At 48.1% G+C, this 24,300-nt stretch overlaps 1 protein-coding gene across 1 annotated transcript in view; it reads right to left on the bottom strand.

Moving 5' to 3' along the window:
• LOC133350567 (anthrax toxin receptor 1-like) overlaps positions 1–24,300 on the bottom strand; it is an 82,442-nt gene that overhangs the window by 57,110 nt on the left and 1,032 nt on the right. The window contains exons 2-8 of the mRNA XM_061565032.1: positions 12,351–13,027; positions 6,811–6,882; positions 6,008–6,079; positions 3,996–4,077; positions 3,148–3,181; positions 2,297–2,376; positions 829–897 (exon numbers count right to left, since the gene is read on the bottom strand). Coding sequence (XP_061421016.1) covers positions 829–897; positions 2,297–2,376; positions 3,148–3,181; positions 3,996–4,077; positions 6,008–6,079; positions 6,811–6,882; positions 12,351–12,514 — 573 coding nt within the window. The 5' untranslated portion in view covers positions 12,515–13,027. The remainder of the gene's footprint in view (positions 1–828; positions 898–2,296; positions 2,377–3,147; positions 3,182–3,995; positions 4,078–6,007; positions 6,080–6,810; positions 6,883–12,350; positions 13,028–24,300) is intronic.

Below are 24,300 nucleotides of genomic sequence, written 5' to 3'. Positions count from 1 at the left end.
TTGTGTAGATCTCACTGCTGCCTATGCAGGTGGGAGGGCCTCCAAATGATAAATTATGAAGAAAACAAAACGAATTTTTTAAATCCACTGCTGGATGAAGGCCTCCCTGTCGGTCAAGGTGGTTTAACCATACTTCACCAACTCATTAATTGCGTATTTGTGAAGGGTAGGGGCCCAGGCCTGGTTCAGATATCACTCGTCACTAATGGCTATGCAGTATATTAAAATGAAAGAAAAAAAAATACTCTTTAATAACAAGACCAGTGACTTTAATAATATTTATACACGAGCCTTTTGCCCTTCCCAGGACGGGTCTATTGCAGTAAATCTGAAACTTGCAAACGAAAAGCAGACCGCGACGTGATATTCATTGCATCCATTCGTGTTTAATTTGTAAGGCCGCGGTGACACTGACTTGTTTCATTGAAAGGTTATAAACCCTAGTTCATGATGAAGTCCTTTTTACTTATATGTCTCAATAGCGGAGATCGCGTGACGTGAGGGTTCTGCCTTGGCAGTGAGGGTTGTAAGTTGACGCCGAGGAGGGGGGAGGAGGCGCCTCGCCCCCCCCCCCATGTGGAGTGACGTCATCTGCTAATTATTATTATTGGAGGGGGGGAGGGGTGTCCATTTGGAGGACGTCACCTGTGGGTGTTGGCCTCATGTGGAGTGACGTCACGCGCGGGACACACAGACATTAATGGGTCGTTATAGTAGTAAATTATCAAGTGTAATGAAATAAATTAGTTCTCAAAGACAACATGCATGTGTGTGTGTGTGTTACACAACAAGATATAGATAATAATATCAACAATAGAAATTATTTACCTGTTCATACTTAAAATCTTTTACGCCAACGGCATAAACAGAGGCTCCAACTGACCTTGCCCTGTCAGCCTGAAAGAAAATTATGAATTGAGAGTCACAACTTTGTTATTCAAATCCTTAGCCCTCCATCACGCACAGAAGAAAAGAGGCATTGCCCCAGACGACATAAACAAGAGAAAAGTAAACAATGTTATTGAACCTTTCTGCGCGATAAACCCTGGTAGGGTGTTGCAACGCTTTGCCAGACGCGATCTCTATTAATTAAACACAGCTGGCTTCACATTTGTTCAAACAGAAAAACTTCAAACAAAGCTGTAACAGATGTTTCTTGTTTTCAAGCCCAAAGTGGAACATTGTCTTCGTTTCCAACGTCAGCCTTGTTTTTTCCACGATTCGCACGTCGAGACGGAACAATCGACGATCGCCTTCCTCTTCTTGGTTCTTTCGGTAAAGTCACGTAGAAGGGAAGTAATAAAATAATAAAAATAAAACATAATAAAATAAAATAATTCTCACGACGTTTCGGCTACAACGCAAGCAGCCGTCTTCAGGTGAAGAATGTTGTTCTTCACCTGAAGACGGCTGCTTGCGTTATAGAATGTTGTTCTTCACCTGAAGACGGCTGCTTGCGTTATAGCCGAAACGTCGTGAGAATTATTTTATTTTATTATGTTTTATTTTTATTATTTTATTACTTCCCTTCTACGTGCCTTTACCGAAAGAACCAAGAAGATGAATCCCTGCAGTCACGAAAGCTTTAAATTGAAATTTGATCGCCTTCCTAATAAAGGATTTCTGGTGAGGTCGCCGCGTCAGCGTAAATGTGTCGTTAACCCCGCCACCACCTGCCACAGCCAACCGGTAAGCTTTGGATGTAATTACCAGCGAAACGTCACGCTGCTCAGATTGCAAATGTTGTGGATTTACTCTCCAACACGCCGGTGGGCTGAAGTAGTGACTCATTGGCACGTTTTGTTTACGCGACAAACCTTAGCCTCCACTCATGCCGTGAACATTCATCGGTAAGAGGAACGTGCAACTAACTCCGCTACGTGTGCACCTCTTTGCCTCGTAGTTTGGGGACAGTGATACACGACGGTTTCTTGCCACCCTCCAGTCACACAGGCCAAGACTGTGCGAGCAGCCACCGCTACCACGTCCGTGAATGGCTTTGGCTATTTTCGTGGAATTCTTGGAGATTCGTTCAAGCAGGGCGGCAAGCGGCGGTGGTGGCGGCGGTGGAATGCGCGAGGGAGTACCGGGAGCACGCTCGGGGCTCAGAATTCTAGGAAAGTGGCCTCACGCGAGCAGAAACCGGAGCGCAGAAGTGATGGTTTTATTTGATCTCAAGACATGAAATCAGGGCGAAAAATGATTTAATCCTGAAAGCAGTACATAATAGGTTCGTGCGAGGTGAGGGTAACAATGCAGGCTTTGTTCCCCATGCCCCGGCGACGAATCATATTACCGATTTCTTGGCGTAGGGAAAGAGGTTTTCAACGAGGTCTCCATCGGTGAGGGATACAATCACACTCGACACTCTTCTCCCTGGCAAGGACACAAGCGCGGACAGCACGGGCTTCATCGGACGCAATCAAAGGGCAGACGTCCTCAGTCAAATAATATATATTTTTTAAAGCAAGTGTGGTTTCTCGTGGTGCTTATTTCCTGTTCACAGAACCTGAGGCAGTAACGGGAATTCCACATTTCTGCGACAGAGAGTGGGTCTATCCGTGAAACAACCCCGTTGACTTCCCCACTACGCAGTACTTATTTAATCGACTCCATAGGGATGATGCTGATGATGGTCTGACTCAATCCCCCCAACCAGGATTTGATATCGCAACCTTCGGATTGCAAGCTGATCGCTGCATCCATATGATAAAGAAATAGCGGATGTTGGCTTTGTGAATGACTTGACGGAAATTTTATTTTAAGCATCTGCAATGAACGACGATGTGATGTGCCAATTTCAAAGCACCATTGGACGATGTTGTTTATGGCACCGAGAAGCAATGGATCTAACAATATGCTCACCACAGTCGTTTCCGTTCAAACCTTCATGGAATGGGAGAGATGAATCTCGGCAGCTCAAGGGTGAAGCTTTTACGGTTAATTTGTTTTTCATTGAAATATCAAAATGGATTGTTCAGCGGCGACGGCTACGAGTTAAAATCAATTTTAATGGAAGTGGGTTATAAACATGGGCCATCAAATGTAACAATAATGCATGGCTTATTTTGAAGTTATAAAAAAAAAACCCGTGAAAGAGCAATTAATCAGAGATGTGGTACAAGCATCTTCATAAAAAACCCATACCTTTCTGTTGTTCACCCTCAATTTGTACGATTGCCTGAGAGATGAAAGGAAAACGCAGTTATTTTAAGTGAAATATTATTTTTTTGCTGCATGAATCTTGAGTCTTAAATATACAGCGTAAATGTTTGCAATGTATCACTGTGACCCGGGTGCAATCTGGTTATGCCCTAACAGAGATGCTGGGGTGGCTCCAAGAATTGTGCCACTGTACAGAGGTGAACGCCAACCAGCCGGGCACAGGATCAGAATATTTATTTATTCTGCAGGATTCCGGTGAGCTATCAAGCTCTTCTTTTCACAAATGTCCAGTAGGAGCAGGTCAGAACGTTACAACAACAAACAATTCAAAGACACGATAGGAGTGCCAAGTATTGGACGGGTAAATAAACAATTCGAAAAATATATACACATTATTTTTGGTACATTTCCAGGTAAAGTCCACCGAGCTATTTAGCTTTTTTTTTTCAGAAGCGAACTGGCAACTAATGACAGCTCAACGAAGTGGCTTGTCACGTAGGAAATCTTTAGCAGCAAAATAACCTAAAATTACCGAGGACCCAACGAGAAAGAGGGACGAGGCATTCCATACAGAAGCCACGTTTACGAAAACCACAGTTAATCATCTCGCAGTCCCCGCATCTCCTTTGAGCACGGTTGGTGTGAAAGAAGTTCAACGTAGATACGTACCTACTACATCCTGTACGTAAAGATGATTTATTTTTATTTTGACTGTGAGGTTGCCTAAACGATGTAACTTCCCAGCAGTCAACAGGAAACACATTGCAAATGTGCCCCCGATGCCATCCCAGGTTGCACAAGCGTGAGCACGTGGGGCGCGCTCGCCTTACCTCGTTGATGCCCTCGTGCATGTAAGTGTCTCCGGTTGGTTGTACATTTTTCAAGTCCTCCAAACCCTTTTTAATCTTTTCTCTGCACGAGGGCCCATGGGAGAAGGTACAAAGGTTTAACGTGATACATAAACATACCGTACAAGCGCGCGTGCGTGCGTGCGTTTGTTCATTTACTACCATGCAGTGAATGACCTCCACATTTTCTTGGTTCTTTCGGTAAAGTCACGTAGAAGGGAAGGCTGCTTGCGTTGTGGCCGAAACGTCGTGAGAATTATTTTATTTTATTGTGTTTTATTTTTATTGTTTTATTACTTCCCTTCTACGTGACTTTACCGAAAGAACCAAGAAGATGAATCCCTGCAGTCACGAAAGCTTTAAATCGAGACCTCCACATTGTCTGAAGATGGCTCTTGTCGTATAACATTGGGCAACAAATGTGCTTTTGTCGAACAGGCCAAGCTCTGCTAATGACAATTATGAAGTTCAGAGAGTTGGTCTTCCTAAAACTAATGTGGCTTAAACATAATTGGTGGGAAGGCCGAAAACCTGATGGGCTAAAATGTTATTATATTTTTGTTTTCACCATTCATCACCACGCTGGTCAGTACGGGTTGGTGCAGGATTGAGGGGGAGGGCAGGAACGGTTCGTCAATAACTTACAACTGACATCTGCTTTGGCTAGGAATCAAACTCAGGTCACCGGGCTCATAGCGCAGTGGTGGCAACCACTCTGCCACTAATCCCCCCTAATACTTGTTGGAAAAAAAGGTGTCCGTTTTGTTGCCAGATAAAAGAGTAAAAAACCAATTATCATATTTTGCTATTGGCAAAGGGGGTTCCAATGGTGTAAATGCTTACCCCGAGCTCTCATACTCTGATGGTGCAACGTCTTTGAGTTGTGCGCCTTTTGGCGTCATCTGGTCCAACACCATGTGAGACTAGGCTCTAAGGAAAGCTGTCTCGGGTGTGGACCAATCAACTTCAAGGACAGTGCATACATTATCAGAGTTGTGTTTTTTGTTTGCATTCCGACTGCAGGTATTGTGGTCAATGCAAACATGACTCCTTGTAAAAAAGGTGTCAGTTTTGTTGCCAGATAAAAGGGTACAAAAAACAATGAAGTTGTTGGAGTGTTTCACGTTACTATGGCAGGAAAAAAAGACATTTGTATTAACCCTGGAGGTTATAGAAGGCCTGAATTTTCATCCCCAATCAGGATCTAGATTGGCTATCAGCACCCTCTAAAACGCCGCACACAACTTCGCCGGCCAGAGTCGCAAACAATCCGTCGAATATGCAATGGCACATTCTGGAGCAAAGACGCACGGCGGCGTGCGGCATGATCGTCCGCAGAACGTTAGCAGCAACGGAGATCGCTGCGTACTAAAGACGACGGGAAGCACGTGCCGGAGTGACGGAGTGACGAGGCAGCGTGAGCGAGTATTGGGGACTCTGCACGGAATGCTGCTCTGAACGTATTGTTTAGTGAGAGGTACGCGGGGCAACGATGTTGCTTTTGGAATAAAAATGTAAAGTAAAAGAAAAGTCACACTGACCTAACGTTGCTGGTTTATTTAAAAGCCACATGTCCGTGTAGCAATCTCTTCGAAAGATCACGAGCTTTCATTCGAATTTTAAAATATAAGTGCGTGTGTTAATACTCTTAGGTTTTTTCGGTAAAGTCACGTAGGTAAAAAAATAATATTAATAAAATAAAATAATAATAAATGAAAATAACTACATGAAATCACGACGTTTCGGAGGCAACACAAGTCTCCGTCTTCAGGTGGGACCGTCACAGCCAAATTTACTGTATCAAGTGAAGAGAAATCCAGTTAAATTTTTTATAATCCACCACTAAAAAAAATCGGAGAACTGTTTTATTTGTGTTCGTTGGTTGCTGAAGCACATAAATATCCGGGCGCACCGCTGGAGTACACAACCATAGTCCGTGACTCAAGGACGCAAAAACAAAAAAACACGGCGAACCAAAAACCACAGAAATGTACCTGTCGGATGTCAATTCCATGATGACGTAACTCTTGGAGGAGAACACGATGTATGACAATCGCATCATCGGGCTGTGGGGGGGGCGAAATAAAAACCACGCGAGGAGTTTGTTTGCAACAACCGGTTCACCGCGATGCCCAGAGCGTTCGCCTTCAGGCAGCACAAACGCAATGGAGACACCGACAAGTATGAACCGCGTTGTACAATGTGGAGAGCTCTTTATCCAATCCACTGCTGCATTTCAGGGGGCTTCCCCACACCGTGCTTGCAGCAGGGGTTGTATGACCCATAGCTCACCATGATGGTCAGTTTCCGTTTTGGTGAAGGAGAGCATAGCAGTAGAGCACATCAATGAACTCGAGCTGAACTTTATTATATCCATACAAGAACATTGCACCAGTAGGTCTCCAAATATGGTGGTGGACAAGTTAACACCACATTGCCTCCTTTAATTGTGTTGTAACCGGAAGCGTACAGGTCGAGAGAGAGCACTGCGCAGCTGCAATTTAGTTTTGCTTGAGGACACAAAAGGGCTGGGACCAGACAGAACACGGCATGGGAATCAGATGCCCCGGGGGTAGCGATGGGTGTGCCCACATCATTTAACAACGACCGTCCTCGGGGCAGAGGGTCTGCTGAGGACAATGTTTGCAACTATCCCACGGATCAAGTCGACGGAGCATGCTTACGACACGTGTACGGTAGACCGCAATTTTTTTTAAGAGTGAGTAGGCAATGTTGAGTCATTTTATCATTATTTTTGCGGTTATCGTTATTCCCGATTTTTTTTTTGTTCACGCACCTGACAAACTTTTCCGTGAGCTCTCTGACGAAGTCGTAGATTTCATTCCAGTGCATCCCCACGCTCCCCGATCTGCCGACGAGAAGTGGGGGGCCCGCTCCGAGTTAGGAAAACCGCGCGCGCACGAACGTCACGCGTCACGCGACGTGCATTACCCGTGACTCCTGATCAACGAGCGCGAGTCGTCGGATGTGTTCAGCCTGCGGCGCGCGGAAGCCGACGACGGACGGCTGCTCGGGAAAAATACGTTTGCACATTTGCAAATAGTCCTTTGGTGCTCTCGTTTGGGTCCTCCAATGTTTTCAACAAGCCCTTGGAACGAAGTGGCCGCTTTTCAATAAGGCTAAAGTGCCTAATAGAAAGCCAACTTTACTGCGCATTGGTTCGTATTGGATCATTTTCACGAGAGTTATAGTGCCCCTCCTGTTACGGACGGACAGAGCTAATGCATGAACACGTTGAACCTTTAGCTGGAGAGCATTAAATCCTTGCACACAACGGCCTCCCGGCACGTGCTCCACACTGGCCACAAGCCTGCAATGTCTCAGGTGGCAAGAAGTGTCACGCAGCCAGACCGATGGACATTTACGCATCTCAGCGAGTCAGGCTGTAAATGCCGCGTTACATTTAGCCATGATTTAAACTCTATGTGAAATGAAGATAAAGATCACCCGTATAGCCTTAACAGACTGTAGGGGCAAGTGCTGTTAGCGAGCTCCTATGAAGGCCCGACCGGTATACGAGGGGGTGGGTGGGCCAGCACCACGCCCGACCGCCTTTGTCTCCCCAGTGGCGATGTTTACACACCGCACCAGGTACTCATTTCAGGCTGAGTCGACCTAGGGGAGGCCCAGGACCGGTTCAGATAATCGTCACTGGTGTTGGCCGTGAGCGGGAATCGAACCCGGGTTGCCAGGTTCATAGCGCTAACCGCTACACTACCGCTCCCCCTCAAATACACACACACACACACGCGCGCACAGCGGTAGCTATCCAGCACGTAACAATGCAGCCGGTAACAGGAGCATGGAACTTGTTATTGTGCACGATGTTGCGGCAAAAAGCCCACGAGCGTGAGTCGACTGGACAGCTTAGCACTCACTGGAAGAGCCCGCGGCACATGGAGCCAAACCGAATACTGCATCGGCAAAATGAACGAGGATTCTAAGTCGTGGCACGGATAAGTGTGGCCGTGTTACACACTGGCACACAGTGAGCAGCTAATGTTAGGGGTAATGGAATCGCAGTGATTAGCCAGAGGGACCGTTCTACCGTAGATGTCATCTCTTATCCGTTGTCTCTGAGAAGGGAATCGAGGCGGATCGCAACGGGAAGGGGGGTTGGGTGACGAGAGAAGAGTGGAGGGGATGCGTGTTGGTTTCGTACAAGAAGAAAATACAACTACGGACATGTGGACCTTAAAGATTCCGACCCTTGGATGATGCTGACTCGTCGTGTTTTTTTTTGTTCTTGATAGGAACTAGCAACCCGTACCTCATTTGGACGTGACCGTCTGTCCGTCCCTCCCTCCCAGCCAGTCAGCCAGCCAGCCAGCAAAACTTGTTTTTCTAATAGTGATGAGTATGAAGTATGATACCAACGCGTTGTTGGAAGGCATGCCCTTAGGGCACGTGTGTCTAATCAAACCACCTCTCAGATTTGCTCATTCGGGCGACTTAACACAACTCCGACCTGTTGACAGCTCTTTTCCTCTCGAAAAATCGGCGTTCCAGGGAGCTCTGCATTCGAAAGGCAAATCGGCCGCTGCGATCCGCCCTCTCTCACAAACTGGGCTCGAACCCCCCTCTGGCTGGGCCCGCGAACCCCCAGAGGAGGGGCGTTTCCGGCGGCGAGATGCCGGAGAGATTAGCGCTGTGACCACGCAGAGCCGTGTCTCTTAGGGGTAAAGCAAATCGGGGCGATCACCCCGGGCCCCTCGCATTGGGGGGGGGGGGGGGGGGCATTGGGGGGGGGAACCGGGCCCCTTGCATTGGGGGGCCACGCGCATTGAGGAGTCCAAAAGCATCAGGGAGGGGAGGGGGGCGCATTGGGGTGGGGGCCCGGGCCCCTCGCATTGGGGGGCCACGCGCATTGAGGAGTCCAAAAGCATCGGGGAGGGGAGGGGGGCGCATTGGGGTGGGGACCCGGGTCCCTCGCATTGGGGGGCCACGCGCATTGAGGAGTCCAAAAGCATCGGGGAGGGGAGGGGGGCGCATTGGGGTGGGGGCCCGGGCCCCTCGCATTGGGGGGCCACGCGCATTGGGGGGGTCCCAAAGCATTGGGGGGGGGGGGGGGCAGCACGTTGACGTCACTGTGTCGCCGAGTTGCCGTGGCTTCCGGCCGCCGAACTAATAAGATAAAAGGTCGTGCTCATTGCACACAAAGTGCTTGCCACAAGTGACCCACAACACCTTGACGATCTGCTCAAAGAGCACAAACCACCAGGCGCACTCAGAAGCAGCGTTTGGCTATAACCGTCGAACAAAGACGGTCACACGCATCGCGGTCGCTTTCAGACGCGCTTCTGCGGCCGTCTGGAACGCTCTTCCGCCCGATATTAGGAAGCCACTGGAGCCATGCACTTTTAAATGATCTAGATGTTTAAACGAATTTTTTTAGGACTGCGTTTTAGTGTTTCGTGTGTTGTCCTTCCCTCCCCCCGCACCTCCGATTAGCATGGTCGGCTAGGTACGGTGCGAGAGAAGTTCAACAAATGTGCATACATGACGGATGTAATAATCCCCCTCCCCCCCTAGGGGCAGCCCAGCTTACAGGGAGACTGCAGTGGCAAGAAGTTATTGTTAGCGAGCACCTATAAAGACCTGGAACAACGCATTGAACGGCAAACTGCTGTGGTCCGGCACCACGTCTCCTCCGTGTCGATGCCCACACACGACTGGCACCAGAAACTCATTGAAAACGCCGAGCCGACCTATATAAATATAAGGGGCCGTCCATAAATGACGTCACGCGATTTTGGACGATTTTTTACCCCCCCCCCCCCCTTCGTCACACGACGTCACAAAAAGTCAGACCTCCCCCCCTCAAATATGACGTCACAAAGCTCTGCCCCCCCCCCCACAAAACATGCTTCAAATCGCTTTAAACTATTGTCATTGTAGTGCGTATTTAATGTGGCGCTGCACGCTGATGTTGTAGTAGAAAACATTTATTTAAAAAAAGTCATTTAATGAAGTAGAACGTGTTGTCTAGATTTATTTAAAGTTGCGCATTTTGATGTGACGTCACATTTCTCACCCCCCCTCCCCCCGTCGTCACACATCGTCACAAATGTCTGACCCCCCCCCCCAGGTGCGTGACGTCATTTCTGGACGGCCCTTCAGAGAGCGGTGCGCGAACCAATGCGCCACCACTACCAGAGGTGTATTACTATGCTCATCATCATCAGCAGCAGTAACAACAACAAGAAGCCACCTTTTAACAAAGTCCTGCCAAAACACGCAAACCACGGCTCCTATGTATATACAAGTCCTTGACTTACGCACCATTCGTAAGTGTGCGTGTTCGTAAGTCGGAACATGAAACTGTACCGTTTTTAAACGAACAAACGGCCAGTGTTACGGTTCAACAAAAAATGGAAGCATTGTTAAACTCATGACTAAGAAATAGTCTAAATTTGTATTCAATATTGCAATAAAAGACGGACATTAAGTAACATAAATCGGAAAACAAATCGGTTTGATTTTAACTTTCTTTGAGTCCTGATGCTGGCTTGTATGTCGGGAAGGACGCAATAAGTCCCGACAATTGAGCACGCCACGCACAACAACGCTCCCCTGTATAGCCTTTGTAGCACCTATGAAGGCCGGCACAACACACGAGGGGGTGGGTGGCCAGCACCATGCCTGGCCGCCTTTGACTCCCTCGTGGCGATGTTTACCATACACCACACCGGGTACTCATCCGAGGCCGAGTCGACCTAGGGGAGGCCCAGAACCCACTTAGATAATTGTCACTGGTGTTGATCGTGAGCGGGAATCGAACCCGGCGCGTCAAGTTCATAGCACAGCGCGCTAACCACTACACCACCGCTCCCCACACACAGAGACACACACTCACCAGGAATTATCCAGGATAAATAAAGTTCCTGACTCATTACATCTCGCGGAAGATCGCCTCGCTAAACGAAATTGTTCATCAGTCCGAGTTCCCGTTTGCAAGTCAATGTTAAACAAAAACATATCTCGTGGAAGCTGGTTCGTAAGTTGCGGTTGTTCGTAAGTCGGGTGTTCGTAAGTCGGATGTTCGTAAGTCGGATGTTCGTAAGTCGAAGACTGTTTGACAAGTTTAACACTATTCCGAGGTGTCGTTAACTTTGTCTCCGATGCGAAAACTCGTTTGTTTAGAACTGCGTTTTGTTTTTGTGCTCAGTTTGTTTGTGTGTTTAGTTTGTGTGTTTAGGTTGTGTGTTTAGTTTGTGTGGTTTGTTTGTGTGGTTTGTTTGTGTGTTTAGTTTGTGTGTTCAGTTTGTGTGTTCAGTTTGTGTGTTCAGTTTGTGTGTTTATTTTGTGTGGTTTGTTTGTGTGTTTATTTTGTGTGTTCAGTTTGCGTGTTTAGTTTGTGTGTTTAGTTTGTGTGTTTAGTTTGTGTGTTTAGTTTGTGTGTTTATTTTGTGTGTTCAGTTTGTGTGTTCAGTTTGTGTGTTTAGTTTGCGTGTTTAGTTTGTGTGCTCAGATTGTGTGTCTAGTTTGTATTTAGTTTGTGTGTTTAGTTTGTGTGTTTAGTTTGTGTGTTTAGTTTGTGTGTTTAGTTTGTGTGTTTGGTTTGTGTGTTTAGTTTGTGTGTTTAGTTTGTGTGTTTAGTTGTGTGTTTAGTTTGTGTGTTTAGTTTGTGTGTTTAGTTTGTGTGTTTATTTTGTGTGTTTAGTTTGTGTGTTTGGTTTGTGTGTTTAGTTTGTGTGTTTGGTTTGTGTGTTCAGTTTGTGTGTTTAGTTTGTGTTTAGTTTGTGTGTACAGTGTGTGTGTTTAGTTTGTGTGTTTAGTTTGTGTGTTTAGTTTGTGTGTTTGGTTTGTGTGTTCAGTTTGTGTGTTTAGTTTGTGTTTAGTTTGTGTGTACAGTGTGTGTGTTTAGTTTGTGTGTTTAGTTTGTGTGTTTGGTTTGTGTGTTTAGTTTGTGTGTTTAGTTTGTATTTAGTTTGTGTGTTTAGTTTGTGTGTTTAGTTTGCGTGTTCAGTTTGCGTGTTTAGTTTGTGTGTTTAGTTTGTGTGTTTAGTTTGTGTTTAGTTTGTGTGTACAGTGTGTGTGTTCTGTTTGTTGTCCCTCTCCCGCACCTCCCAGGTTGGCTACGCACGGCATCTATGCACTGTGCATATTGAACTTCTTCCGCACCGTACTATCCAACCGTGTCAGTCGGAGGTGCGGGGCAAGGGCAACAAACGAACACACACAAAACAAAGCAGTTCTTACCAAACGACGTTTCAATCTGGCACGATTTAAAAGTGCCGGTGCGAGAGAACTTCAACGCACCCAAACTGCTGACACCCCCCCCCGCCTCTCATCTCCGGCGAGTCCCACTCTTACTTGTCCAGTACGAAGTAGAGGTCGAAAGCGGCGTGGCACTCTCCTCCTCCTCCTCCATCCTGTGCGCCACCGACTGGCACCACCAGCAGCACCACAACCAGCACTGCGGGCAGCAGCAGCAGCGGCGTCTGCGACGGACGCGCTCTGCCTGCCCGGGTCAACATCGTGGTGGATTCAGACGCGACCTCGTCTCGCACGGCACCACTCTGGAGCACACTTCTTTTGAAATGATGATTCGCCGCCACCAAATAAAAATGTGCCCCCTCCCCCGCCCGCCGCCCCCCCACTCGGGATGATCTGCAAAGTCGCTGTGGCTCCTTCTGCTGTGACACGTGTTGTGCACGCGCGTGGCGTGGCGCGTGTGCGTGTGTCCGTGAGCGGTGTGTGTACGATGCAGAGCCCCGTGTGTGTACGCGAGTGTGTGTGGGTGTGTGTGCGTGGGTTAGATCCTTTGTCCCGCACAATGCGTGTCGTCGGTGCCCGTGCCGATGGTGCAAATGCAGTATCCGCAAACGCGGGTGGGTGCGGGCGGGCGGGTGGGTGCGCAACTTCCCTTGGCCGACTGCGCGTTCGTCCGGCGCTGTGCAGTCATTTCCTGTGCTGGGTACGTCCGGGAACGCGGACGAGATCGGGAGGGAGGGGGTCCTTCGGTGGAATTTTGCCCATCCCACCAACCGCTGTTGTGGATTTTTTTTTTTGGGCAGAGAGAGAGAGAGAAACAGAAGAAATCACGTCGTAGTTTGTTGTTTTTTGCGGGGGATTAGAAGAAGCACCTTAAAGCAAGACGTCCTCTAGCGGGTGGATTCGGCTACGGGTTGACGCCCAAATAGTTAAATAATAAAGTCAACATCCGTCAATAAAACTGCATTATCTTAAATAAATATATAACATTGAAGTCTCGGGCAATGCCCCCCCCCCCCCTTCTTGCGCTATGAAACAGGGTCATTGGCCGGAACGTCGCTTATTGTATCGTTTTTTCCTTCACTTTTTCAATGCAATGCTATTGCGTCGAGTTGCTTCGTAGTTGTTGTTGTTGTTGCTAATTGTGCTCTCGTATCGCTGGCAACGCAGCAGCGGCGCCGTGCGATGAGATCAATGCTAGTTCGGTTCCGACATACCTCCCATCATCGTGTCGCGCATTATACGCCGAGTGCACACGTGTCCGTCGAGGACTGCGTCAGATTCCAAAGCCAGGCGCGCGCATTTTTGACCTCATATGGCGGCAGCAGCAGCAGTCGGTTGTGTGACTGACTTGCGGCCCCGGGGGGTTATGGAATGCCACATTTCTTTCGTGGGTCTTGTGTGTCTTTTTACGCCCATGGGGTAAAATAAAACAAGTTAAGCACGCGTGGATTTGGCCTGCAATTCAAGCGTCGCCGTTGGGGGCCGTTTGCCGGTGCACTGTTCGCCACGCGGCGCGCTGTTCAGGTCGGACTGTTCGACGTTCCGCGCAAAGTCTGAAGCGCAGCTGACACAAAACTAATAATAATAAGATGTTGTGCCGGGCCGTCGACAAGGGAAGTCGCAGAGATCTGGCCGCACACTCGCAGCTGCCGGGAGTGTAAGGCGCGCACCGCCAACTTTTTGGTTTAAAATACAGCACACTGTGAAAATATTAAGAGGAGGTTTTGCCCCGTCTGGCAATTAAACAAGTTGTGTTAAGACGTTCAAACACCAAAATAGAAACCTTTTTGTTGCAAGGAATCACGACTGCATTGACCACGCGTGCTTGTGATGAACATGCAAACAAAACATGTTCTCTGACAAAAAAAAGGTCACATTTTACACAGCACACTGCATGCAAAAAGTGCGTCCTATAATCTGTTAGAATATGGTCATATACCGTCGTGTAAAATTTGTGCGTTCATACACTTATGCTCTATTAATCTACTGCTGGATAAAAGCCCCCCCCGCCTCCATAGACCATACTTCACCACGTTCAGTGCGTCGTGGCGAAAGTGGAGGCGCCCATAATCGCTTCAAACATCTGCGCCACCGCTCCACCCTCTGATGATAATGCATCATATAGTGGGTCATAAAGAGTCGTCCTCGACTTACCAACACAATACGTTCCGAGACCCGTTCGTAAGTCGAACGGTTCGTAAGTCGGAACACAGCAATGTACTATATTTAAATGCCCATGTGGTCAGTGTTCCATGTTACGGTTCAACAAAAAACATGAAGCATTGTTAAACTCATAAATAAGAAGAAATACATTTGCATGTAACACTGTTAAACAATACTGTACAGTAAATAAACAAAGTAACATGAATAGATTTTAAAAAAATCAATTTCATTTGTGTTTACCTTGAGTCCTGATTCTGGCTTACTTGTCGGAAGGGGCGCCATGAGCCACCACAATTGCACGCACACACACGGGGCACGCACGCGCCCGTGCACACAAAAAACAAAGACACAGAGACAAAGACATCACAGACAGTTCAACACGTAGGCTTTCGCGACCAATATTATTCATTATCAACGTTTTTGGGTTAGATCGCGTTATTTATAAATGTGTCGTAACCCTCCACCACCCGAAACGGCCAATCGACAAAAAAGTGTCACGTTGACAAAAGACAAACAGTTCACTGCTTTAGCCCACCGGTGTGTTGAAGCGTGAAACCACAACATTTACAATTTTTTTTGCTGATTGGCCGTGTCGGGTGGTGGAGGGTTACGACACATTTATAAATAACGTGATCTAACCCAAAAACATTGATTATGAACATCACAGACACAAAGACAGACACACACACGAGGCACGCGCTAGCACGCGCAGACACGAACACAGACGCACGGCCACACACCCCAACGACATGCTTACACACCGAACCAGGTACTCATTTGAGGCTGAGTCGATCTAGGGGAGGCCCAGGAGCCATTCAGACAATCGTCACTGGTGTTGGCCGTGAGCGGGAATCGAACTCGGGTCGCCGGATTGGTAGCGCAGCGTGATAAACATTTCACTGCCGCTCCCCACACACACCCTCACGAGGTGCACACACACACTCACTAGGTGCATACACTCACTTTCACAGACACACTCACTTTCACACGTAGGCTGAACAGACTGTTGGGGCAAGTGCTGTTAGCGAGCACCTATGAAGGCCCGAACGATACACGAGCGGGTGGGTGTTCAACACCACGCCCGACCACCTTTGTCTCCCTAGTGGCGATGTTTTTACGCACCACATCAGGTACTTATTTGAGGCTGAGTCGACCTACGGGAGGCCCATGACCGGTTCAGCTAATCGTCACCGATGCTAGCCCTGAGCGGGAATGGAACTCGGGCCGCGCGAGGCGGACTTACATATCGCGGAGGATCGCTCCGCTAAACAAAATAGTTTTGGGGTTCACTTACGAACCGGTTTGCTGGTTCTTAAGTTTGGATGTTCGCAAGTCGAATGTTTGTAAGTCGATGACTGCCTGTATCTGGTTTGTCCGTGCCTGTATTTCAGAACATGCTGCAAGATCGGTCGACCATATTCTCGGCAAATAACCAGGCTCATATGACATTGACTTTCGTGACTGCAGGAATTCATATTGTTTGGGTCTTTCGGTAGTCACGTAGAGAGGTTCAAAGAAAATAACAAAAATTACAACGGGTCGACCGCTTGTGTTGCGATCGAAACGTCGTAGTTTTAAGTTTTTGTTATTTAATGTGGACCTATCTACTTGACTTTACCGAAAGACCCAAAGACTATCACGTGACATTGTTTTTAAGAGGCTACTTACTATGTGCCAATAAAATATCGTCATTCATAAACAGACCGGGTCTGTTTCACAACATTTAGACAAAACAAGTCGCTTGTGAAATATAACAACGTGTTTGTGCAAATACGTTTCATAGGCAAGGCAGTGCAGTAACAACGTGTGTCAGCAGCATGAGACGCATGGACGTATACTCTGTCCAACATCAGTGCCTACCGGTCTTCACCAACCCGCACTGAACAGCGCGGTGATTTGTGGTCAAAACAAGTCCCACGAGCCGCTTGTGTTGCGATCGAAACGTCGTAGTTTTTTGTTGTTATTTTTTTGCTATTTTCCTTGAACCGAACCACGTGACTTTACCGACAGAGCCAAAGATTTCACAGCGACGCCGATTCGACGTCCGCTGCTCACCATGCGTTGTCACCCACGTGACGCAAGGCATGACGTCATAATGAACATAGAAATTTCGAATCGCAATTGGTCATCATAATTCATCATCATCATCATCATCAATAAATCATGATCCATCAATCGATATTTCGATATTCGATCATCAGTCGTCAAGAATCCTCCATCACTCGTCATCTGTCAATCTTAAACAAAAATCATCATCATCCCTATATCACCATTGATCGATCAGCGTTCATAAGTCATCATCTGTAAATTATCAACGACCCATAATATAATCAATAATCAGCTTTCAATCATGTGTAAGTCATCATCAATTATCCGCCATCTACGAATCGTTATTCGTATATCAGAATTCGTAAATCACAATCATGCGGAAGTAATCGTCCATCGATGATTATCCGAAAACGATCACCCATCAATATCAATCGTTAATCATCATCCATCACTCATGTATAAGTCATAATTAATTCATCATCATCATCATCCATTCATCAGCATAAATCATTCATCCATAGTCAATCATCATCCATCAAGCATGTATAAACGATCAACAATCGTGTGATGATCATCACAGTCATCTATAATCCTCCATCAACATCCTCCAATCATCAATCGACATCCATAAATCATAATCCATCAATCATCATTCAATAAATAATCGTTAATCTATCATCAGTTATCATCCATCAATCGTGTAAGAATCATCACAGTCATCTATAATACTACATCAACAACCCCAATCATCAATCGACATCCATAAATCATAATCCATCAATCATCATTAAATAAATAATCGTTAATCGATCATCAGTTATCATCTATAAATCGTGTAATAATCATCACAGTCATCTATAATACTACATCAACAACCCCAATCATCAATCGACATCCATAAATCAAAATCCATCAATCATCATTCATAAATTATCATTAATCGATCATCAGTTATCATCTATAAATCGTGTAATAATCATCACAGTCATCTATAATACTCCATCAACAACCCCAATCATCAATCGACATCCATAAATCATAATCCATCAATCAATCATTAAATAAAGAATCGTTAATCGATCATCAGTTATCATCCATCAATCGTGTAATAATCATCACAGTCATCTATAATACTCCATCAACATCCCCCAATAATCAATCGACATCCATCAATCATAATCCATCAATCATCATTAAATAAAGAATCGTTAATCGATCATCAGTTATCATCCATAAATCGTGTAATAATCATCACAGTCATCTATAATACTCCATCAACAACCCCAATCATCAATCGACATCCATAAATCAAAATCCATCAATCATCATCCATAAATTATCATTAATCGATCATCAGTTATCATCCATAAATCGTGTAATAATCATCACAGTCATCTATAATACTCCATCAACATCCTCCAATCATCAATCGACATCCATAAATGATAATGCATCAATCAATCAATCATTAAATAAAGAATCGTTAATCGATCATCAGTTATCATCCATCAATCGTGCAATAATCATCACAGTCATCTATAATCCTCCACAAACATCCTCAAATCATCAATCGACATCCATAAATTACAATCCATCAATCATCATCCATAAATAATCGATCATCATCAGTACGTCATCAGAAATCATCATCAATCGACTATAATCATCGATCACAAACCATCACCCGCGAATCGACATCCATCACCACCAAACGTCGCCCCATCAAATCGCGCGTGAATCATCAATCATCCCAAATCGTGCACGAGTCGCAAAGCGCTACGCGGTCGCGTGCGCGAAGCTGCGATCGTGGTGAGCTCCATCTCCTCCTGTTGTCAACACCTCGCTCGACGCTGCGGGCGACCGACGAAGACGATGACATTAACAGAGGGCACCGTCTGCTTGACCCACCCCCCCGAAAAAAAGAGGGGCCCCCCGTAAAGACCCCCCCGTGGCAATGATTCGCAGGGGTAGGCCGTTGAGAAGATGATGGTTGAAATGTCTGTCGATGTGCAACTGATCCTCGGCGTCCCGGTATCAAGTCCGGTTCTGTGTTTGTAGCGCCGCCTTGCCATTGCGATGACGTATTCATTTATTCAGTGAAATTCCGCACAGAGTCCAGGGACTCTTCTTTTCATTTGCACACACGGTCCTAAGTCTATCCACTGCTAGTCAGTGCGGGCTTCATGTCGGGAGTTACCGAGGAACTGTTTCGACATCACGGCTCACTTTATTTTTTGTTAAACCGTGGCCAGGAATTGAACTCAGATGATGGACCGGGCAGCAGCGCCCCACCCTCTGAGTCCGTCCCATAAAAGAATGAAACTATCAAACAAGACGGCCAAACTGCACTCCGCGCGCGACGTGCGGTGGCGCGTTCGGGACGAGTCGCTCTCGCGAACGAGACGACAGCAGCAGCCCAAAGATTTGCGCCGAACACAGAGAGAACACAGAGAGCACACAGAAAGAACACAGAGAGAACACAGAGGGAACAATCAGCAGCGGTTGCACTCTCCCAGCGCCGTGTGCTGCTGATGTCACAGTGAGCGCCCAATGTTCTCCTTATTCTTGTTCTCATTCTTGTTCTTGTTCTTCTTCGCAGCTCAGATGTTGGTTTACAGAACCGCGTGCGGGACGACGATGATGACGATGATGACGACGATTACGACGACGATGATGACGATGACGACACTGACGACGACGATGATGACGATGATGACGACGACGATGATGACGATGACGACGACGATGATGACAATGACGACAATGACGACGACGATGATGACGACGACGATTACGACGACGGTGATGAAGATGACGACGACGATGATGGTGACGATTACGATAATGACGACGATGATGATGACGATTACGACGACGGAGATGTTTGAACGTTACCAAGGGGCTCTGCAAGTTTCTCCGTGAAAGCGATCCCGCATCAACAACAACAACAACGACCACGACGACGAAGACGAAGACAAGAACAAACCGAGGAGGTGGTTAACACCCCCCCGGTCTGTCTGAACAAAACGGCCGATGCGTATTAGCCGCGGCGTTAGCGCCATATGTCACAGGGACGTACAAAGCGACAGTGCGCATTCTCCCGGGGCCGACCGTTTTACATATTTCAGTAATCACTTCACTGCGTCGCGTTGCGTTTAATAATTCAATTCCGTTAATTGAAATATACGTGATAATCACGCTGGCACGGGCCGCCCGGCACTCGATTGGCCGCCTTCGAGGGTGAATTTAGCGCAATTTGTAGTTTGCTTATAAAAATGGAGCGTGCGGTGGTGGTGGTCGTGGTGGTGGTGGTGGGGGTGGTGGTCGTGGTGGTGGTGGGGGTGGTGGTGGTGGTGATGGTGGTGGTGGTCGTGGTGGATCATGCCGGCGCCGGGCGGACATCTGGAACGCGTTCGCCTTTGTAAATGCGGCAACCCCGCGTGTCAAATAAGTCGGGACTTTGATGGACAGCTGCTTGGATGGATGGATGCCTGTTCGTTGCAGTGTTGCGCCACTGCCGGGGAGGGTTTTGTTAGCCATACTTCCCCAGACTTGGCACCACAGGTTCGGTGAAGCAGGGGAGGAGGGGGTGACGAGATGCTGGGATATCACGCGTCAATAATTTTCGCCGTGGCCGCGATTCGAACTCGGGTGGCTTGGCTTAAGAACGCAGTGCGCTAATCAGTGCCCCACTGCTCCCCTTCCGAGTTATCGCTATTCTGACAACGCGACTGCGTTCGTTACATCTCTGTCGACGCGTCTATCGAACGCGTGTAACGAACACGACTGGGTCAGTGACGCCAATGTTTCACGTTTATCAGGCAAAGTCTTCAAGGTATGTCAGTAGCCACAGTTTCTCGGTGACTGACCACTATTTAAACGCCTTGGCGCCACCCGATTCCCACCCCTGCACGCGCAGGGTTCGGTTGCTTATTGCGGTAAACAGACGTTACGCAAGACTCTATGGCACACTCTAGCAAAACAGATCTTGGGCAAGCTGCACTTGAGTGCCGTCGTAACATTTCCGCGGTTTGCAAATCCTCCTATTGACTCATTGAGTGCGAACGGATGTCTAACCACCACCACCAACCACCAGCAACCACCGCCACATCCGAAACGAAACGAGTCATCATCGCCCCCACTGCCATCTCCTCGCGTTCCAAACCACCCCGTCAACTGCCTCTCCTCCTCCTCCCCCTCCTCCTACTACTCCGCACCCCCTACAAGAGAACAGCGCAACATCCCGGGTCTCCTCTCCATCAACAAACAGCGCGACGGGGGCACATCAAGCAGCTTTTGCCCGAGACCCGTGTCCCGTGTTACTGCCCGCCCGCCTGCCCGCCTGCCTGCCAGCCTGCCCGCCTGCTTGCCCGCCTGCTCGCCCGCTCGCCCACTCACTCGCCCGAAGGGCTCGGAGGCTGCGTGGTGCACAGAGCGGGCCGGCTGGCGAGCTCATCTGGCCAGGGCCGGGGGGATCCCGCGCCGCTCTCGGTCCGGACCGGGCCAGATGGCGAGGGGGGCGAGGGAGGGGCTCGGCCGCCCGCGCGGTGCCGCGCCCGTCTCATGAATAATAAACGGTGCTCGGCACGGTCGCGTCTGGCGCTCGGCCCTGCGTCCACGCAACGAAGGTGGCAGCGAGCTAAGATGGTTTGCCGAGTGGAGGGGGGTGGTGAGCATCGTGCGGGGCAGAGGGAGGGGTGCGCAGGGGGTGGGTGGGGTGCAGAGAGCAAGGTGCCTCGATTATCGAGGCTTCTGCCGTCGAGGCGGCGCGTGCGTAAAAGGTGGTCCAAGCGAGAGCGCTTGTTGCTCGCGCCGTCTCGATCGTCTAGGTTGGGTCGAGGATGCTGGTGGTGTGCGTGAGTGAGCGTGTGCGTGAGTGAGTGAGTGCGTGAGTGAGTGAGTGAGTGCGTGAGTGGGTGAGTGCGTGGGTTAGTGAGTGCGTGAGTGAGCGTGTGCGTGGGTGAGTGAGTGCGTGAGTGAGTGCGTGAGTGAGTGAGTGCATGAGCGTGTGAGTGCGTGAGTGAGCGTGTGCGTGCGTGAGTGAGTGAGTGAGTGCGTGAGTGAGTGAGTGAGTGCGTGGGGTGAGTGAGTGCGTGAGTGAGTGCGTGAGTGAATGCGTGGGTGAGTGAGCGTGTGCGTGAGTGCGTGAGTGAGTGCGTGAGCGAGCGTGTGCGTGAGTGAGTGCGTGAGTGAGTGCGTGAGTGAACGTGTGCGTGAGTGAGTGAGTGCGTGAGTGAGTGCGTGCGTGAGTGCGTGAGTGAGCGTGTGCGTGAGTGAGTGCGTGGGTGAGTGAGTGCGTGAGTGAGCGTGTGCGTGGGTGAGTGAGTGCGTGAGTGAGTGCGTGAGTGAGTGAGTGCATGAGCGTGTGAGTGCGTGAGTGAGTGCGTGAGTGAGCGTGTGCGTGCGTGAGTGAGTGCGTGAATGAGTGAGTGCGTGAGTGAGTGCGTGAGTGAGTGCGTGAGGACGAGTTTGTTGTTTGGTCAACATAGGGCAGTAGAGCAAGTGGGTTGTGATGCCGTCTGTGTGGAGGTGTCATTGTTATTCCCCTTTGAATGTCCGTTGAGTTGTATCTGGATTCTCCTGTTTCGTCCGGCATATCGCAAAACACGCGATTTAAAAATGAAAATGAAGTTGCTGAACATCCCTCATGAAAAAGAGCATTGAGGCGTTCTTCATTAAATAACTTAGTTTACTGTGTTCATTATAAGTTGAATCACATAAAAAAATTCAATCATGAGTAGCTACGTGTAAAGTTGAATAAACTGTGGGTACATTCTGTTGAAGGTTGAAATAGACGCCAGACAATCAACTGGCACACACAACGTCTGTAGCTAAAATGTAAATGTCATATTTGTGTATATATATTTTACGAGTATCACAAATGCGTGCCATTGTCTCCCTGCCCCTCAAAAAGCTATAAAAAAATAAAGTTAGTGATGAATAATTCACGGCCCTTTGCCAATCCACTGCTGGATGAATGCCTCCCCACGCCGCCTCGTAGGTCACGAAGATTGACATCCACAAATAAATGATCGGTGAGTGTGCCCGTGGCTTCTCGATCGCGCGCGTCGAGTCGTACGACCTTCGGATTTTTATTTGGGTGGGGTGGGGGGGGCTGGTTAAGTTGTTTACTGATTGAATGAGTACGCGAGTTAAATCTGTGATCACCAACGAGCCGTAACACTTGCGACGATGTCACTCACTGCATGCACCAGAGTCAGACTCTCGCGTAATGTCCTTCGTGCAGAGATCGAATGTCATCGTCACAATCCATGGGCAGATAAATGCGGTAGGTGCCCACTGCACATTTCGTCGTTTGATCAGTGAGATCAAAATCATAAGACGAGGGACGTGGGGCGATACAAAACAAACCAAAAAGTAACATCATTGCCCTGTTTCTGAGAATTGTGACGGATTAAAGTTGACCCCAAAATGACCTTAAATTGCGAGCGCTTTTGCTTCAACACGCACGCGAGTTTTCACGAAACAACTTTTCTTCCCTCGGAAGAGATTTTAAATAACAACAACAACAACCAAAGATACAAGTGAGCAATTACAAAGCCCTTCAATACGTGGCCCCACTGTTAATATTACACACACGAGTTGTTAAGTGCTGTATTTATACATAATTAAAATGGCACGCGACGAATTTGCGTTCGGGGCTCGATGCATGCGCACTCCGCGGGTCGACCTCGCCGTTCTTAACGCAGCGCGCGCCGTTCGGCGGTCACAGTTGACTGCCTAACGCGTTTGACGTGGAGCTTGCACGGCGTGAAAACTCGGCACCCGTGTGCACACGAGAGGTACGTCGCGGCGTGGCACGGCACTGCGGCGTCCACACTGCACGCGCGGGCACATTTACGCACCGCGTGCGCCAATGATTTTACGGTACGGGCCAGGGCACTTTTGCCGAAGTGCGACACCGCACGCGGGAATCTGCCGTTCGGTTCATTTTCGGGATGTCGAAGAAGCGTTTAAGGTTTTAATACAAACACGATAACGCTTTGTAACATATACACACACAGGGATAATACAACATGCTGTCTTGATAACGGCGTGCGTGCAACTTATTAGAATCAAACGAGGCGGTGTGCTCGCGAGCGCAATGCGGTTTCTCGAGTTTCACAAAAAAAGAAAAACGCGCAAAGTTAGTTGCATCTCGGCGTTTTTTCGCGCTGAACGATTGAATTGGACCAAGTGAAGCGGTTTGTCTCGGCGGTAACTGGCACCTTCGACCAAACGCGCGCGTTTTGTTTTGCACGCAGAAGACGCGGAGTGTATCTTCGCTTCGCTAATAAGAGACGGTGCGCCCGAACGCGATGATTATTCGGCTTGACGAGTACGGTTGTTTTGCTTTCAAAGAAAATAACTGTTCCTTGGTTAAAACTTAAAACAATATATGCATTAACTGAGATTGTTTTAAGAACACAATTGAACGCCTCGAGACGAGAGTGGAAAAAAACTCCCGTTCCGCCGTTACAAAGCCTCACGCGTGAACTCTGCGCGCATTTTGCGCTGGTCGATTACATAATCCAATATAATTAATCCGACAATAATAATAACAGTCGTAATAATAATTAAAACGTAATTTTGCACGCGCGAGATCATTAGAGAGTTGGGCCGCACCGAATGTAACCTCTCCCACGTGACTTTAAACTTTGCATTGCGTGGCCCGGCGCTGACATTGAGATGCGCTTTCTCACTTGAGGCATCTTCACAGAGTGCAGCTGCCGATTATCTCTTTTTTGTTTGTTTTTCGACGTCGGGGTTCGCATCGTCCGTGCGAGTCCGCGTGCGCAAATTACGCATTAAAAAAACCTCTGCGACATCGCGC

The sequence above is a fragment of the Lethenteron reissneri genome, chromosome 34, assembly GCF_015708825.2.
Source record: "Lethenteron reissneri isolate LAM-NWPU_2019-01 chromosome 34, ASM1570882v1, whole genome shotgun sequence".
NCBI lineage: Eukaryota > Metazoa > Chordata > Hyperoartia > Petromyzontiformes > Petromyzontidae > Lethenteron > Lethenteron reissneri.
The sequence above is the reverse complement of the archived record's forward strand: the minus strand, read 5'-3'. Positions and strand labels throughout refer to the sequence as shown.